The sequence below is a fragment of the Prunus dulcis genome, chromosome 6, assembly GCF_902201215.1.
Source record: "Prunus dulcis chromosome 6, ALMONDv2, whole genome shotgun sequence".
Lineage (NCBI taxonomy): Eukaryota > Viridiplantae > Streptophyta > Magnoliopsida > Rosales > Rosaceae > Prunus > Prunus dulcis.
This window is the reverse complement of record NC_047655.1, coordinates 14,010,473-14,030,262: the sequence shown is the minus strand read 5'-3', so window position 1 is coordinate 14,030,262 and position 19,790 is coordinate 14,010,473. Positions and strand designations below refer to the sequence as shown.

Genomic DNA, 19,790 nt, shown 5'->3' with positions numbered 1-19,790 from the left:
TTGATGTGCATTCCATGGGCACTAGTATTGCACGTATGCAGACACGGGATAGCTTGTACCATACTATTATCCTACCTATAATGTGTATTTGTGTGTTGTATAAGACAAATCACTGTGTGTGGATTCCGAGTCTTTGCGTTTATAGTTGGTGCATTTTCCCGCATGTCATTTTGTTCGTCGTGTTTTGAACACTATGATGCCCATGGTTTCTAGCACACTTGTAAGCCCCGAAATGTTTAATTAAGATTTTTCCTTATAATTTCCGTTATATTATGGTATGTTTGTGAATAGGGTCGAGCATAATGATTTATCTAAGCTTATTCTAAGTTTTAGGTCCAATATACTTTAATTTACGAAAGCCCAAGCAGGTTAGTGTGAGCGGGCTAATCCTCCGATACGTTTTAAGAGGCCAGCTAGGGTTTAGCTCAGCTAGCTACAAAGAAAAAGAGGTCCAAAAATAGGAGAGAGAGTTCAGAAAAGGGAAAAAGAAATTATGGAGGCAAACTGACGACTGAAGTTTAGAGAGGAGGGTTTGAGAAGGTAACAATTGTTTCTCCTTCTAAATTTGATATTAAGAAACTAAACATCCCAAGCTTTCTGTACGTATAAAGATCTTCACATTTGGACACGTATGCATATTATGGGATTTTTTTCAAAGTTGATTCAGTTTCATAATTAATAGACAACATGGAATTTGAACTCCCTTTGACCTAAACTTATGATATGATGGAAAGAGTTATAAGACTAATTTGATAACAATCAATAAAATGGAAAATAATAAGGATATAGTCAATGAAGTAGTTCTGTTTTGGGCTTGGTCAATGATTTTTAAATTTTGTTTTGTTAAAGGTCAATGGGCCTAAACTAAATCATTAGGGCTTGTTTAATTTATTCTTAGAATGACGTTTTGCCCTTTTTACTATATAGCTTGTATTTGTCTTTTTTCAACGTCTCAATTGGTCGCTCGTGTTTGTTTATGTTCGAGCATTCTCTGCGATTTCGCTCTAGTCTTGTTCTTCATTGTTTGATTTTTGTTATGGCAAGCTAGATCCTTCATGCTTGTTGGAAGGTGATGGACCCTCACTCATAAAATTCACAATAATCAATATTTGGGAGAAGATACTTTATTTCATATTTCTTGGGTGCAGCCAACCGATTACATGACTTTGGCATATATTGCAATTACAACCACTGAAGGTAATAAAGCCCCACTACATCCTAGTCTTGAATACATGCACCCAATCAACTTCTAGAGTCTTTCCAAATGCTTATACATTAACTAAATACATAACTCATGAATCTAATTAATAAAGCATGTTTATTTTCAACATTCCCCCTTAAACATGATTTTCTGGTTTGAAACAAACTCCAAGTGATCGTCGCAATCTTCTGAATGTCTCCAACTTCAAAGGCTTGGTGAAAATGTCTGCAATTTGGTCTTCAAACTTCACATACTTCAGCTCTATGTCCTTCTTGCTTAAGCACTCTCTTATGTAGTGATATCTTGTATCTATATGCTTGCTTCTGTCATGAAAAACTGGATTTTTGGCCAAGGCCAATGCAGACTTGTTATCAACATAAATTTCAGTAGCTTTCTTTTGTGGTAGATTCAATTCACGCAACAAGTTTCTAAGCCATATGGCATGACAAACACAAGATGTTGCAGCAACATATTCAGCTTCACAAGTTGAAAGATTCTTTGAGGACCATGTGAAAGCAGCATCTCCCAAGTAAAAAACAAATCCTGTAGTACTCTTTCTATCATCTTTATCTCCAGCCCAATCACAATCACTATAACCCACAAGCTTCAATTCATTAGATGCTGGATAAAACAAACCAAAATTAAGTGTACCTTTGATGTACCGGAGAATCCTTCTAGCTGACTTCATATGAGTGATTGTTGGCTCCTCCATGTAACAACTAACTAGGCCAACTCCAAAAAGTATATCTGGCCTTGTGCAAGTTAAATATCTCAAACTTCCTACCAAACTCTTGAAATATTTGGATTCTCCTTTTTAGCTCCATCTTCAAATTTGGACGACTTCACTCCACATTCAATGGGAGTACTCACTCGATTGCAATCACCCATCTTGAACTTCTTGAGGACTTCTCTTGCGTAGCTTTCTTGTGAGATAAAAATTCCTTCTTCCATTTGCTTCACCTCAATGCCAAGATAATATGCCATGAGCCCAATATCAATCATCTCAAATTCTCTTGTCATTGCTTTCTTGAACTCCTCAAACATTTATGGATTATTACCTGTAAAAATCAAATCGTCGACATACAAGCAAACCATTAACATATCACCATATTCATTCACATATGCTTGTTTAAGACGTACAAAGATTTCTTGAGTCTCATAACTTTATCCTCATGACCTTTCACAACATACCTCATAGGTTGATCAATGTAGACCTCTTCTTCAAGAACGTGGACTTCACGTCCAATTGATAAAGCTTCCATCTGTTTTGGGCTGCCAAAGAAATCATCAATCTCACGGTCTCCAATCTCGCAACTGGAGCAAACATCTCTCCATAGTCAATTCCAGCCCTTTGGTTGTATCCCTTGGCAACCAATCTTGCCTTATACCTTTCAACTTCTCCTTTAGCATTCTTCTTAGCCTTGTAAACCCATTTTACTCCATTTGTTGTTTGGCTTTTAAGCAAGACAGCAAGCTCCCATGTGTTGTTCTTCTTGATTGCACCTATCTCTTCATCCATTGCTTTCCTCCATCTCGAGTCATGCTTTGCATCTTCAAAGCCTATTGGTTCACAATCAGCAAATAAGCAAAACAAGGTCAAATCATTTTGATTACTTGTGACATCATAAATTTCACTTAGGTCTCTGAAGTGTGGTGTTTTTTCATTTGAGTTTTCACTTGATGAGGATGATGGGGATGAGAAATCTCTATGAACTGATGGTGGTGATGGAGGTGGAGTTTGTTGATGCTCTTCAAATGTTTGCTCAACAATGTCTTCTTCTTCCAAGAGAGGAAAAAAGTTATAATCTTTCTTTAGAGCCTCCCAATTCCATATGCCTTCTTCATCAAAATGAACATCCCTGCTAATAATAATTTTCGCCTTCTCTGGATTCACGACTACATTTTACACTTTGCGCGACGAAGAGAATTTCGTCGCGCAAAATACATTGTAGTCACACAAATTTCAAAGCGACAGAAACTTCGTCACGCAGAGTCTGTCGTGCAAAGATCGTGAAGAAAGACTTTGCGCGACCAAGTTTATTCATTGGTCGCGCAAAACTTTGCGCGACGAAATGCGCGACCAATATTTTTTGGTCGCGCAAAGGTTTGTGCAACGAAAAATATTCGTCATGCAAAACTTTGCGCGACGAAACACATTGGTCACGCAAAGGTTTGCGCAACGAAAAATATCCGTAGCGCAAAGTTTTGCACGACGAAACACATTGGTCGCGCAAAGTTTTGCGCGACAAAAAACATTGGTCGCGCAAAGTCTCAAAAAAATTTATAAAAAATAAAAAATTCCCACGTCCTATTTTTGGTACCCGCCCACATTTTTAGAGTTTTGCGCAACAAATACTAACGTCGCGCAAATATTTGCACGACGAAATATTTTTTGTGTTTTAACATTTTTTAATTAAAATAAACTAATTTAATAGTTTGCGCTACAAAATATTTTGTCGCGCAAGGTTTTTGACTTTTTGTTTTATTATTTCTTTAATATTAATTTATTCAAAATTTTACTTTTTAAATGTAATTTAATTGTATGATTTTTTTAAATAACTTTAATTTAAATTGATATTAATTTAATTATATTAATTTTTTTGAATTTTTACTTTTTAAATTTAATTTAATTGCAAGATTTTTCTTAATTACTTTAATTTAAATTGACATATTCAAAATAAAATTACATATGAAAAATAGTGATCAAATTATCCAATAAATAAATAAATATATATATAATATTCAAAATGTACACATAAATTAACAAAGTACAATAATAAAATCCTAATACAAGCGTGTTGTGGTGGAGTGGAGGATGATATGTTTTGATAGCTTCCTAATCCTCAACTTTAGCCATCAAAGTCTCGATGATTACCTACAAAAAAACAAATATGGCCAAATAACAACAACAACAAAAAAAAGAATGCATAATCTTCCCTAAAATTGTTATACCACAAATCCAACCCAAACTCCAATGTCTCCCCTTTACTCAACCCCAAACCCCACACAAACTCAAAACTAACTCCAAAAACACATATTAATGAACAAAATTTAAAATTTGGAGAGAATATACATTTTGGCAAGATTGAGAGTGAGTGCAAATGAGAGGGAGAAATGAGTGTGAGAGAATTAGATAAGATAGTGATAAAGAGATGAGAGAGTGAGAGATAGTGAAAAGATAGATGAGAGAGTGAGTAAGAGTGAGAGATAGTGAAAAGATAGATGAGAGATAGTGAAGAGAGAGATGAGAGATTAAGTGAGAGGAGTGAGTGCGAGAGAAAGGGTGGGATTTGGGGAGCGGGAAAGAGAGAGGAGAGGTAAGAGTAGAGAAAGACATTGAGAAAATGGTGGAAGAGTTATTTCGGTTTTAAAAATCGTATCACTTTGCGCAACGAAAAATATAGTTGGTCGCGCAAAGTTTTGCACGACGAAACATATTGGTCTCGCAAAGTTTTGCGCGACGAATATAGGAATATTGGTCTCTCAAAGTCTAAAAAAATTATTTTTTAAAAAAAATTCCCGCATCCCATTTTTGGTGCGCGACGAAAAACACATATTGGTCGCGCAAAGTCAAAAAAAATTGTATAAAAAAATTCCCGCGTCCCATTTTTGGGCGACGAAAAATATATATTGGTCGCGCAAAGTTTTGAGCGACAAAAAATATTGGTCGCGCAAAGTCTAAAGTTTTTTTTTTTAATTTTAAAAACCCGCGTCCCATTTTTTGTACTTGCCCAAATTTTTTGAGTTTTGCACGATGAACTGTTGGTCGCGCAAACTTTTGAGAGACGAAAAATTGGTTCGTAGCACAATATTTATAAAAATAATTGTTATGAATAATAAAAAATAAAAAAATTTATTTTATGATTTAAAATATAATTAAGGTGAAAGCTACTTTAAATATATATACTATTCAATTTCTTAAGTGTTATACGTACAAAATAAATAAATTTAAAGCTACTTAATAAATATATATATATACACACACTATTCAACGATCCAACCATAAGACTTGTTTGTATACACTTCAAGATCGTATACCCCAAAAATCGCAAAAAACAAACATTCAGAAATCTAGTAACGGGACAAAACTTTTCGATAGTTATAAATGAAAAATCACGATTTAACGGTTATTTTAACTCCGATTTTGATGATTTTTTTTACTTCTACACTCCTTGACCCTATATGAATACAATGACTGAATTTGATCTTCAATTTAGAACATTTGCACTAGTGGATACCACAAAATCTTATGTTATATTTAACGAAAGTATAAATAAACTCTTAATTGTTAGTGAATATATTGTTTTGATGGCATACACATTCTACGAAACTAGTTTCAACGATCCAACCGTCAAACTTGTTTGTTTATACTTCGAGATCATAAACCCCAAAAATCGGAAAAAATAAACATTCATAGATCAAGTAACGGGACAAAACTTTTCGACGGTTATAAATGAAAAATCATGATTTAATGGTTATTTTAACTCCGATTTTGATGATTTTTTTACAGCTACACTCTTTGACCCTATATGAATACAATGACTAAATTTGATCTTCAATTTAAAATATTTACACTAGTTGATACCACAAAATCTTATGTTATATTCAACGAAAGTATAAATAAACTCTTAATTGTTAGTGAATATATTGTTTTGATGGCATATACATTCAAAAAAACTAGTTTCAACGATCCAACAGTCAAACTTGTTTGTTTATACTTCGAGATCATATACGCCAAAAATCGGAAAAAATAAACATTCAGAGATCAAGTAATGGGACAAAACTTTTCGACGGTTATAATGAAAAATCAAGATTTAACGGTTATTTTAACTCCGATTTTGATGACTTTTTACAGCTACACTCCTTGACCCTATATGAATACAATGAACTAATTCGATCGTCAATTTAAAATATATATTTTCTAACAAAAACCCAATCCGAACAACAATAATATATTTTTCTAATAAAAATCTGATCCAATCTAAAATAATAAATTTAAAGCTACTTAATAAATATATATACCGTTTAATTTCTTAAGTGTTATGCATACAAAATAAAAAACAAAAATAAATTGTTTTAGGTGACAAAATGTTTGGATTACGTCATGCAAAGATTTTAAAAAATAATTTTTTATTTTATTTATTTTTATAAGGACTTTGCGTGACGAAGTTTACTTTTCATCGCGCAAAGTCACTTTGAGCGACGAATTATTTTCCGTCACGCAAAATTGGTCGCGCAAGACTTTGAGCGACGATGTATTGTCGTCGCGCAAAAGTTTGTCTCGCGAAGTGACATTGCGCGACGAATTATTTTTCGTCGCGCAAGAGTTTGAGGAGCGAAGTTTCAAGTTTCGTTGCTCAAAGTGACTTTGAGCGACGAATAGTTTTTCGTCGTGCAAGGGGTTTTTTTTTACTAGTGATAAAGCTTATACCCTTTGGAGGAAGCATCATCGCTAACAAAAATGAATTTCTCACTTTTGTCATCAAGCTTGGAACGATCCTTATCTGGCACATGTGTGTAGGCAATGCTCCCAGAAACTCTAAAATGAAACACGCTAAGCTTTCTTCCACTCCATGCTTCTTGGGGTGTTTTGTTCCAAAGGCTTCTAGTTGGACACTGATTGGACAAATAAACAGCACACTCAACATATTGCCTTGTTGGGGATTTTTTTTCTCATGCTTAAGAGATCCATGATTGTTTCTGTTTCCCCTAGCTGCTCTCTCATTCTGTGAGTTCTAAAGGAAAATTCCATAGAGGGGAGATGAGGAAGAAGCGTCACTGCCCTCCTCCTCCTCTTCTCTTCTCGTCTTTTCTTTTTAGGTTAATGAATAAGTCCACTGGGGCTGTTTGAATAAAAAGCCTCTTGTGGTGGTTTCTTCTAAGCCATGGTTAGATTGAATTTCCCCATCACTCATTTAGTCTATGTTCTCAATCAAATCCTACTCCCAAAACCCGCTCCCTAACGCCGCTCATGTTCTTTAAATTTGATTTTACATTGTCTTTGACGGAGGTTGCTGCAAATCACCCAATTGTTCTTTGACAAAGTTATTGTTTTTCATTTATTTGTTCGGTCTTATGCGCAGGTAGATCGCTGGAAATCATATTTTCCCCAGATCTATTACGGATGCGGTGGTGGGTGTGGCCGCGACAGCGCTTCTTCAGGTGGTAGTGGTAGGGTGTGTTTAGACTCATGGGTTGATATAGGGTCTTGGTTATGTTGGGTTTCTGGGCTTTGTTTGGGCTTATGGCTAATTGTGGTGATGTGGGCTATTAGTTTTAGTCCGGCTTTTGTCCGCGTTAGTTTTGCTTTTAGCAAGTTAGTCTGTTGCCCCCTTGGGATTGGTATTTTAGATGTCTTGTTGATGTCTTTGATTGTAACGTTGAAGTTTATCTAATGAAATTTCTATTTGATTTATAAAATTTTTAAAAAAAAAAAAAACACAGGACACTCAACAGCTTTAGCCCCAAATTCTTTTGGCATATTTTTGCTCTTCATCATGCTTCGAGCCATATTGAGAATTGATCTATTTTTTTCTCTCCACCACTCCATTTTGCTGCGGGTGGTAAGGGACTGTCAAGTAACGACGGATCCCATGGTCTTCACAAAAATTGTGAAATTCTTTTGATGTAAACTCACCTCCTCTACCAGACCTCAAAGCCTTGATCTTGCAGCCACTAACATTTTCAACATAAACTTTGAACTTTTTGAATGAACCAAACACCTCATATTTTTCTTTTAGAAAATACACCCATGTTTTTCTACTATAATCATCAATAAAAAGAAGAAAATAATTATTCTTACCAAATGAACTTTTTTTTTATAGGGCCACACACATCTGCATAAATGAGCTCCAATGGCTCTCTTGCTCTTGTCCTTGCTTCTCTACAAAAGCTTCTTCTAGATTGTTCCCACGTAGACACCCTTCACATAATTGATCTGGAGATTGATAGATGGCAAGCCCTTCACCATTTCTTTCTTGCACATCAAAATCAAATCATTGAAATTCACATGCCCAAATCTCAAGTGCCAGAGCCAAGAAGGATCTTTGAAACAAGCCTTTAGACACTTTGCAGCTTCACTTTGAATATTCAGCAAAAACATCCTATTCTTTGTCATTGGAACTTTAGCAATTAACCTGTTTTGATCATCTCTAATTGAGAGACTACAATCAATCAACTGCATATTGTATCCTTTCTCAGCAATTGGCCCAAACTCAAAATATTACTCTTCATAGTAAGCACATAATAAACATTTGAAATAAATTCATGGCTGCCAGCCTTCAAACGAATTAATATTTTACCTTTGCCTTGAACTGAAATCTTCGAACCATCTCCAAAAGTGATCTTCCCACCCAACTTTTCATCAAGGTCAACAAGTAAATCTTTATTTCCGCACATATGGTTGCTTGCTCTAGTGTCCAAATACCATAACTCTCCATTCTGTCTAGTTTTTTCTTCACATTTGTAGGCCAACAGCAAAATGGCTTCTTTGTCTGCTTCTGCATAATTGAACTTCCCTCGGACATTTCCATCACCACCTCTGCATTCAAAAGCTTTATGCCCATAGCCTTCACAGGAATAACATTGGATTTGTGATTTATCATACCTAAAATTTCCTTGCTGATTTGTATTGCTCCATCTTCCACGTCCTCTTGACGAATACGAATTTTGTTCTTTTCCATCATTGTGGCTCGACTTGAAATTGCTTCTGCCACTTCTTCCTCCTCTTCCGCCTCTTATTCCTCTGCCACCTCTTCCTCTTCCACGACCACGACTTGTTCCACTTCTTGAGCTTTCTTCATCATTTAAAGTGAGCTTTGTTTGTAAGACTTTCTCCGCAACTGGTTCTTGAATTTTCTTCTTCAATCTTTCCTCATGAGCTTTCAATGATCCAGAAAGTTGATCAACCGTCATAGTTTCCAAGTCCTTAGACTCTTCAATAGCAGCAACAACATGCTTAAATTTTGAATCTAATGAGCGAAGAATTTTCTCAACTACACAGGTGTCACTAATTTCTTCTCCATCTCTTCTCAATTGGTTGACATTGGCTTGAACTCTTGACATATATGTCTGAAATTGATTCGGATTCCTTTTGATGTAGGCTTTCAAACTCCCCTCTAAGGGTTTGGAGTCGCACCTTCTTTACTTTATCAAATCATCTATAAAAATTCTGCAAAATCTCCCATGCATTTTTTGCCTTTGTCGCATTTGCAACCTTCTCAAATGTGCTGTCATCCAAGGCTTGATGGATGAGGGTGAGTGCCTTCTTGTCTTTCTTCCTTGTTTCCTTCAATGCTTCTCTCTGGGCATTAGTCAAATTTGCTTCATCTCCATGTTCGCCAATTCCTCTCTCTACGACCTCCCAAGCATCATAGCAGCCAATCAAAGTCTTCATTCTAACACTCCAATTGTGATAATTCTCTTTGGTCAACAGAGGAACTTGAAATGGAGCCATCGAATTATTCGCCATCTTCTAAACTTCTTCTTATGTCTCTGATGCCAATTTGTTGGAAGGTGATGGACCCTCACTCATAAAACTCACAATAATCAATATTTGGGAGAAGATACTTTATTCCATATTTCTTGGGTGCAGCCAACCGATTACATGACTTTGGCATATATAGCAATTACAACCACTGAAGGTAATAAAGCCCCACTACTTCCTAGTCTTGAATACATGCACCCAATCAACTTCTAGAGTCTTTCCAAATGCTTATACATTAACTAAATACATAACTCATGAATCTAATTAATAAAGCATGTTTATTTTCAACAGTTTTTGTTCAATTTGTTTTTATATTTGAGCCATTTTGCTCATTGATTTTATATTTGGTTCGGGGTGTTCCATTTCTTTTATGTTTCGTTGCTTTTTCTGGTATCAGATCTTAAATTTTTATTTGTGTGTGATTTTTCATTGTTAGGCGTTGTTCTCTTGGTGTGGTTCTATAGTGAGGTGCAGACTGCGATTTAGGTATGTGTTCTTAGAATGTTTTTGTTTAATTATCTTTAATTTTCATAGTATTTTTTGTGTTTTTCATAATACTAGGTTTTGTTTTGAGTTGATTTTGTGATTTAGTTGGTGTCTTGCAATTTGATTAGAAACTGCATTGCAGTTTATGTTAATTTATTATTTATTTTATTTTATTTTTAAAAAATATATATATATATTTTTTTGGTTTTGTGTTTTTTTGTTTTGATTATCAAGGGTTCACCGGATAGCTAAACCCTGAGCCATAAGCGATTAACATGATTCTATGTGGAAATGCAAAATTGAAATTAAAAAATTAAATCAGAACATGCATTACAGTTTCTGATTTGTATTGTCATCCTAATACCAATTCTTTTTGCTTTTTTTTTGTTTTTTTTTTTCAGGGTTTTATCCTTTGGCATTTGCAGTTGTCGATTAAGAGACAGAGGATAATTGGACGTGGTTTCTCAATTATTTGTTAGGCATTTTTGTACCAATGGGCCGAGTGGTGAATTTTTTTTGGGATCACAACCAAGGTTTGTTAAAGTCAATCGCTATTGTGTTTCCTGCTTGGCCTCACTCCCATTTCTACTTCCATTTGAAGTAGAATTTAATTTCAAAATATGCAAAGTCGGGTTTTGGGAAAGTACTTCAAGAAAGGGTGTTGAAATTTTTGCTAAATGTGCATTTGTAGTTACGGAGTTTGAGTTTCAAGATGCAATGGATGAACTGTTGGTAGTTGGTAGTGCTAAGGTGAAGTCTTTTATTGCTAATCTTTCTAAGGAGCACTATGCCAATGCATATTTTGATAGAAAGCGCTATGGTGAGATGGCGAATAGCTTAGCAAAATCCTTTAATAACTGGATTGGGGAACTGCGTCAACTGCCAGTGTTACCATTGCTTGATGGACTTCGAAAGAAGTTAATGGTGATGAATTATGACCGTAGTATCGAATCAGAGAAGTGGACTTCAATTCTTTGTCCTATGATGGAGAAAGATTTGAATAATAAGGTAGAGGTAGGTAGGACTTGGAATGTTAGGCGTTCTAGTGCTAAGTTGTTTGAAGTGTCTGGGAATTTTTCTGTTATGGTTGATTGTGAGTTAAGGACATGTTCGTGTTGTCTTTGGCAAATTAATGTATTTCCATGTACGCATGCAGTTGCTGCGATTCTATGAAACAGAAAGTCTGTTTATGATTATGTCAAGTGTTACTTCAAATTTGAATTTTTTCGGAAAGCCTATAAAAGTCCTGTTTTTCCTATACCGAACATTGGGTTGGGCAGCAAAGGTTTAGTTAGTTCAGTTGTCCTTCCTCCAATCACTAAGAGGCTAGCCGGAAGACCACCAACAAAGAGAATCAAGTCTTTTGCTGAAGCTACAAGGCCGTTGAAATGTAGTCGATGTAGTGTTGAAGGCCACAACAAAAAGGCTTGCAACGCCGTGATATGAACATTTTTTTCATTTTATGTTTTTAGATGATAGTTTAGGGCATTTTTAACAAATATATTCATTGTAGTTTCTATTAATGAGAAATAGGTAAACGTATGTCATCATTGGATATTGGTACAAGTGTTTTGAAATTAATGGAGATTATGGAATTTTTTGTAAATGGTTGTGTTTCTTAGTTTTTTTTTTTTTTTTTTTTTTTTAATACTTGTGTTAATGAGTGCTTTGCTGTTGGGAGCTTTCGTTTACTCATCTTGACGGTTGTTGTTTATTAGAAACTGTCGTGCAGTTTCTGGTCTGTTCAGTATAATTTTTATGAAGCATGTGATTGAATTTGAGAAAGATTTTTTGTGAATTGTGTATTGAAATTTATAAAATTCTCTCTGCATTTTGAAGTTTAATTGGATTTGAGCATCTGTTATGATAGATGTGTTTTTTCAAGGTTTCATGGTGATAATTGTTGCCGCATCTTTATCAAAAATTGTAGTGTAGTTTCTGTTTAAGTTGCAGTTGAACTTAGTTTTAGTACTTTGATCATGGATTTGCCTTTTGATTTCTTTTCAAGTTTGTTTGATTTTTTGTCATAAACTATTTTGCAGTTTTCACTTGTTCCAGTTTTTGGTCAGAACTGTTAGTTTTTAAGATTTTTTTTTATTTTTAATATAACAGTAGGTATTTTACATCCTGTTCTAAGATTATATGACAGTAGAGATATATAGCAAATCTTTTCTAAGATCCAATAACAAGATAATTTCATTTCAAAATATTTACAAACATCTAGAAAAATTAAGATAGATATTGTCTTGAGTTACTAAAATCAAATAACAAGATACGATTAATCAGACAGTTTTTATGATGTCGGAGTTTTGTGATGTATTTCGCCCTATATTCGTTCATGAAATTCTTGGTCAACAGTTTTTTGGAATGGGTTGTCCTTGTGCTATTTGATCCATGTAGAACATGACAAACATGTCACAATCCAACCTATAAATGAGTATGCGATTAGTTTTTGTTTGGAATGATTTCAAATTCTATTGAATAGTTAAGTAGAAACAATTCTTGTGAAGATGAACTTTGTTGAGCACAGTCTGTGTCCTCCTCAAATGTAAACTGACATGGACTTTACAGAATCCAATTGAGAGTCCGTTCTTCATTTGTGGATTCTAGTATAGGTGTAGGGGGCTCGTCCTTTTGCTTCGCAAGTGTTAGTATTGTCCCACTTTGTAAGAAAGCTTGTGCTCTAGGTCTCATGTATTGCAGCCACCCTTCAACAACATTAACCTGTTTAGAGAATAAGAAGAAAAAAAGGGTAATCAATGCATTGCATTTTATAGTTTTGGTCTAAAATTAGACAGTAGGTATAATAACTGACTGCATTGCAGGTTGTGTTTGTGCTGTGAAATTAGGATAGGTTCATTCCACTTACAATATCATGAGCAATGTCAACACATCTTTCTTCTTTTCTTGCTCCTAGTGACCTTAATGGATTGTAGTGTCTCCACTTTTGTTTTAATTTGTGAAACGCCAGAAGGGTGTGGTCAACTCGGTGCTTGAAATGATTGGGAAAATAGCACATTGCATTTTCCAAGCTTTCCAACAAAGGTTCATACATGGCTCTATGCCAAGATGGCTCCATGAAGTTTTGCATGTATGACTGCTGGCATTGAATGGCAATTGGTTAGTATTATTTTTTCGAAAACTGCAGTGCAGTGTCTGTTTAATCAATTTTGAATTTTAAAAATTATTCTTACCGAAGTCCATGTAGACATGTACTATAGAATGTCTGTCTGCTTGGGATCTATTTTCCCCTCCTCTATTTGTATATCAACTTAAATAACCTGTTTCACATTAATTTAGAAAAATGGAATTGTCAATGTGTAATATAGTAGGTACAAATAAGAAGCAGTGCAGTGTGTGTTTTAGAATTAGTAGTTTAGACTTACGTTTTGGGATAGTTCAAAGTCCCATATAATATCTTTGATATCACGGTTGGAAATTTTTTCATCATGGTGTCCTTCCTAGAAGTTATTCATGTGGATTTGAATACATGAAATTCACATGATTAGTGTCACTTTAATTGTAATTAAAAGATGAAATAATTGTTCTTTTGGGTTAGGGATATTACCTTGTTTCAGTACTTCAATAGTATACTTCAATTCTTTCCCTGTCCTCTTTGGTTATTTTCTGCCACACCTTTCTCTTTCCCCATCCTAGTGTTTTTTTAATTGTTTTTTTTTTTCTTTTTGTTTCTTTTTGGGTGGTTCAGCCTCATCATCTTATTTTTCTTGACCTAGAATTATTTTATCATTAATGCTGGTTCCTTGTGGGGAATGAGGAATTGGATATGTGGCATCAGGCTGAGGTTCCTCTTATGTAGACTGCAGATTGAACAAAACTAATTAGAATCTACATTGCAGAAAACTGAAACTGCATTGCAAAAAACAGAAAAGATAAGTTGGAACTGCAGTAATTGCATACCTTCATCTGATTTTGAGGTTCCTCTTGTGTTAACGGCTCCCTGGACTAGATAAGCTTGAACTGTTTTAATTCTTCATCACCCTTTTTTGCCTTCTTCTTCTTTGGTTGCTTATCTTTTTCATACTGATAGCATGATGCTTGATGCCTCTTTCTTTCTCTGTTCTTCACATGTTTTATTCTTGTAGGAACATCAGGAGGTTGAGCATCTTGCTTCTTTTCTTGTTTATGATCTCTTTCTTTCTCTTATTCTTACTTCTTCTTCTCTTCTTATTTCTCTTCTTCTTGCTTCTTCTTCTCTTCTTGTGGTGCTTGTTGCTGTTGAGAACTAATCATATTCACAAACTGCATTGTAGATGGAGGTTGACATGAATGAGTGGCTTGGTCCACATTCTGATCATCAACTGGTTGTGGTGTAGGCAGGTCGCGCTCTATTTCAAATATAGTGGGGTCTGCTATCAAGCTTTCCAATTCTGCCAAGATTCTTGCAGAAAGTTACGCATTCTGAGTTGGTGCCTCAAGTTCAAGTTCTTTCCCTTCCAACTGTGTTTTTTCATTTTTTTGTTCTTGTTAAGCAAGTCTTTCTGTAATGACCCAAACCCAAAATTCATATTTAATTAGTAATTTATTATAAGGAAAGACAATTTTGTCCTTGGAATAATTTATTAATGAAAAGTTGACTTTTTGACCGGAAAGGAACTTGACAATTCTACAGACACCGTTGCGTAGAGCACAGTGAAAGGAGTTCATAGACACGTAGTGAGCCCGAATCGGAGTTGTAACGAGAGAGTTATGGTCAAAAGAAACTCAGTGGCACAATCGTAAATTTTTCAAAATGGGATTTTATAAAAATCAGATTTCTTTCTCTCTCTCTCTCTCTCTCTCTCTCTCTCTCTCTCTCTCTCTCTCTCCCCCCCTCCCACGACCTCTCTCCGCGTCGTCCCTCTTCTTCCCTTCGAAACTCATGCCCCAGCCAGCTCCCGCCTCCAGCCGCCGTGATTTCGTCGGAAATTGGAGAAGAAGCGGCCGGTGTCGTCCGATTTTCACAGTCGCTGATTTCCCTCATTCGGCCACCGTTTCAGTCGAGCCAGGTATGGATTTTGAACCTCTCGAGCTGTTCTAGCTGCCTGTTGGGTAGGAATTAATCAGTTCTCAGTGTAGCTATTGGATTTTCGAACTTGAAAATTCGGCCGGTTTTCGGCCTCCGTGCTCGACCATTTCCAGTTAGTTTTTGGGGTAGGTCCAAGAACAAAGTGGTTCCAAATATGGTGTTATACCTAGGGTAGGAGTTTGGAGTCGTGGTTTTGAGTTTTTCCGGCGATGTGTAATCGCTTTGGACACCCATCGCTGTCGGCACGTGCGGCGGCCCGTGGGCAAGGGTAGTGCAGTGGCACTGTATCTTGATGCGATCCTTAGGTTGTCACGAGCGCGTAGGAATTCGCGGATCTCAATTTGGATACCGTTTGAGCCTCGAACGGATTTTTCATATTGTGCGATTTCCGGGTTTAATACTGTTGACCCGTTGGATCGTACTCAATTTCAGATATGTTATTCTACATAATTCCAGAATCGTGTAGGATTCAACGGATTGTGAATCAGAGTCCCGGTTACTTCGAAATCGCGAACCCTAGGGTTAGGGTTTTGAAATTATGCGATTACACAATCGTGGTCAATCCGATCGTCCGATTCAGACCAGACTTGCAGGACATGGTTATTTAAATATGAGGAACTTATAGGAACTCTCAGATTATTAATTGGAGGTCGTGGACCCCACGAGGTTCCGTATTGACCAATATTGAAGTTTATTACTTAGTGAGCCTCGGGTCTTTTCAGACAGTTCTAAACATCTGAAATGCTTAAGTGGGCATAAAAATGACTTTAAAGTTAGTGCACGCACTTCTAGGAGCCGGGTTAGGGTTTTAATTAAATACTTATACCGAGCAATTTTATTAATTAAATATTCATGGTGGTTTAATCAGGCACCCGAGGCCAGGCAGACCCGCAGGAGGGACCTTCAGGAGGTCTAGCTAGCTCGGACCAGGAGTGAGTGGACTTTTCTTTTATAAATGAATTTATGCAAATGAATTTCATTATTTGATCTTGAATAAGTTTTATTGATTATGGTTTTCCTAGCATGTATTGTTGAAGTTAAATCTCTTTATTTATATGTTGCCTAGTTAAAATGCTAAAATGTTATGGAAAGTAGAGATTGAGACTTATATCATATAAAATGGCAGCAGAGTTCTAGATTTAATTAAAAATTCAGTTTTTCATCAGATCTATCAGAAATCTTATATTTTCTTAAGCCACCTTGGGTACCCAGCTACAGAAACAGGCTACCTTTAGTATATGTTGCCTTCGGATATGACGATGTCCGCGGACATCCAGTTTGCTTTCAGTTTTGTCAGTGGACTTGACATTTGCCTCACGAGTTTCGGGGATGCCCGGACCATGAGAGCTAGGAATGCGGATCAGGCTGACTGCGGTCCCTTGAATCCTGCCAGTTTGCGGCTTGGGTTGAGTTTGTGTCACCGAGACCTGCCAGGGGAATTGACGGATATCAGGAATTGACGGAATAAAAGGGGTACACCTATGTGGTAGTTTGAAATTGATTACAGTGCTTTTATGCGAGTTTTATTGATCTTGAACATGTTTTGCATATACGTATATAACTATGTGAATGCATTGATCTCAGTACGAATATAATGAAGAGGAAAAATCTAGTTTTTGCATAACTGTTTTTACAGTGGGGTTAGTATGTTCATTACTGTTTTCTAGACCTTTATTTTTGTCCACTCACATTTTTGAATGTTTTGCACCCCCCAGGTTGTAGACGTGCACAGGAATCCACCACCGGGCCATTTTTCCGTCTTCCGCGCCTTTCCTTCGTTATAGAAGCTTTGTTTTGTAAAAGGATTAACTCATCTATAAACGCTTAGTAATTGCTCTGATATGTTGCCCTAGATTGAGAACTGAACTATTGGCATGTATATTTAAGTACTGGCAGTTGGTTGTATAAATATACATGCTTGTTTTGACAGGTGTAAATTTAGGATTGAACAAATTACAGGGGAGACTCTGCCGAATTTTTGGTAGGAGTCAAGGCTAAATTTAAAATAAGTTGTATTAGAAGGCCAAATAGGTCAATTATGCCCGACATTCGCCAAGTGTCGGACAAGCACAGGGTCCGACTTGAATTCCAAAGCAGAATTTGGATCGGGTCCTATCACTTTCCTTTCCCACTGTCAAAGTAACATTGACATCTTCTTCATCTCTTAATGCTTCTTTTTGCTTTTCAAGTTCTTGTTCTAGCTGGTTGATCCCTTTTCTGCTTGGATAGATATATCCCAAAATTCCATCATTTTCTTCTCATTGTCTATATTAATTTCATCCTTCCACAGTTGTATGCTTTTTGGGCAAACCCATCTAGGATCTTGGCTTTGACGGTGGTTGATTTGGGTTGTCATAGACTTAACCAAGCAGTCATAAATTCCAACAGGTTCTTTTCCTTCCCCAATCTCAAACCTTTTCTTTTTTCTCATCTCTTTTAATTCTGGACTTTCATAATCATCATCATTATGTTGTACTTTTCCTGCTACTTTATCTCCACATTCTTCTCCTTCTTCTTCGTCTTCATCATTTTCATTTTCTTTTTTCTGCAAATTGAACAAAACTAATTAGAAACTACATTGGATAAAACATAAACTGCATTGGAAAAAACAGAAACTGCATTTCAAGAAAAGGAAACTACATTGCAGAAAACAAAAATTGCAATGCATAAGCCACTGTTTACAGATTCTAATTACCTTGTTGTCAACAAGGTCTTCATGAAGAAATACTTGTTCCTCTTCCTCTTCTCTGGTAGTTTTTTATTTTTATTTTTTATTTACAGGTTTTGAAAATACCCTGTACAATGAGAATGATTTAGAATAGATTCACATTCAAGATACNTTAAAATAGAACATGTGATAAATTGCATATCTCTATGTCATTTAAGTCCTTGATTTGATTGAATCTTGTGTGGAATTCAACAANACTCCATTTAACAATTGCAGGAGTTTCCTTCTCCTTGCCAATGATTGGTTGTATTATATTGGTCCTCTCACACAACAGAAACTGCACAGTTCAAAAACAAGATATAGATACTATGTTAGAAATTGCAATGTAGATTGTGAATTTATTAGCAAGACATAAAGACCAAAAATTTTTGTTTGACTTACCAATATTAGGAGAGTGCAACCTAAAACAGCCCCTATAGAGTCTTCTCATTTCTTCTTTGCTTTTTCCTTTGTGACCAATGAGGTATTAATGTAGCTTGATACAACTCTTGCCCACGAGTAGCTTTTGATAGTGTGTCTAACTTCTCACAGTGCTCAACAATTGTCCAGTGCAAAGTGTATGAAGAGTTGGCGAAGGGCAATGTTATGCACAGCTGAATCAAGATTAGGCTGACCACATTCTTGTCGTAATCAACAACCTCATCTTCCTCAAGCAAATAAATCATGCAAACTAAGTTATTTTGAGCTAATCCATCAAGCACTTTCTTCTCCGTCATGCCACAAAATAGGCCAACTCTTGGTAACTCTAGTAAGTGACCTCCAAAATTACAGTGTCTAGGAAAGTTCGTCAAGGCAACACCCTCGGTGTTTAAGAAGGATTGGGTTTTAAGCGGGACTATTCCGACCCCACCAACCTTCCCGAGAAAAGACCTGGCTGTAATTTTAGAGACCCTTAACTGGTTATCCCTGAGTTGCTCCTAAACCCATGCCATGCCACTACAATTTATTTTGGGCTGGAAATTGATTATTTGGACCATTTCAATACACATTCATGGCCCCAATAATCAAAGAGGCTAATGTTGAGGCCCAAAAAAATCACGGGAAACCCAAAGACATTCAAAGCCCAATATAACATATAATGTTGGTCATGCGTTAATTCAAGCTGTATTTTAGGAATTAATTTATTAAATAAATATATAAATAGTGTGCATGCCATGCCAAATCAATAATACATTTTTTCCTATGTCAATCACCTACCAAGCTCACATGAACCCAAGTCAATTGGTTTACGGGGCTTGTACGAGGGATTGTGGTGTGGAAGGTTACGGAGGTCCAGAAGGCCCACGGAAGCTCTTGGATAATGGAGACTTTGGGCTAGCTACTTGGGAGCACCAAAGTCCAAGCCCATTACTTAGAGTTCTCCAATATGGGTGAGCAAATGAGATATTTTTCAAGCATTTCCTTTTACCCATATGAAATAGTCATTTTTCAAATGCCTAGCTTTACCTGTTGGAAACAAGCCTTTTCCAGCACTCCCTACTACCCGCTGGAAACAAGCTGTTTCCAGCGCTTCCTTTTACCCATACGAAATAATCAGTTTATGGTACCTAGCTTCACCTGCTGAAAAATAGCATGTCCTAGTGCTCCCTTTTAATCATTGGAAATAAGCTGGTTCCAGCACCTCCATTTACCNATTGGAAATAAAGGAAAACCCTCACCTTCTATAAATTGGGAGGCATTTCTCAACCAAAACTAACTCATCTTGGTTGTTGCAAGCTTCTCAACAACCATGAGAACTCACCTTTCTTCAGCTGCTGCAAGCATTCCAGCAGCTTCTAATTTTTCTTCAGCCATCAAGCCCTCCCTCATTCGGCCGCTGCAAGCAACACTCTCTCACTCGGCTGCTGCAAGCATCCCATCC

General features: G+C 36.3%; 1 protein-coding gene across 1 annotated transcript in view; it reads left to right on the top strand.

Moving 5' to 3' along the window:
- The first annotated feature begins 10,889 nt into the window (after positions 1-10,889).
- The window catches only part of LOC117630321, a 15,180-nt gene continuing 6,279 nt past the window's right edge, over positions 10,890-19,790 (top strand). Inside the window, exons 1-2 of the mRNA XM_034363060.1 lie at positions 10,890-11,186; positions 11,329-11,420. Coding sequence (XP_034218951.1) covers positions 10,890-11,186; positions 11,329-11,420 — 389 coding nt within the window. The remainder of the gene's footprint in view (positions 11,187-11,328; positions 11,421-19,790) is intronic.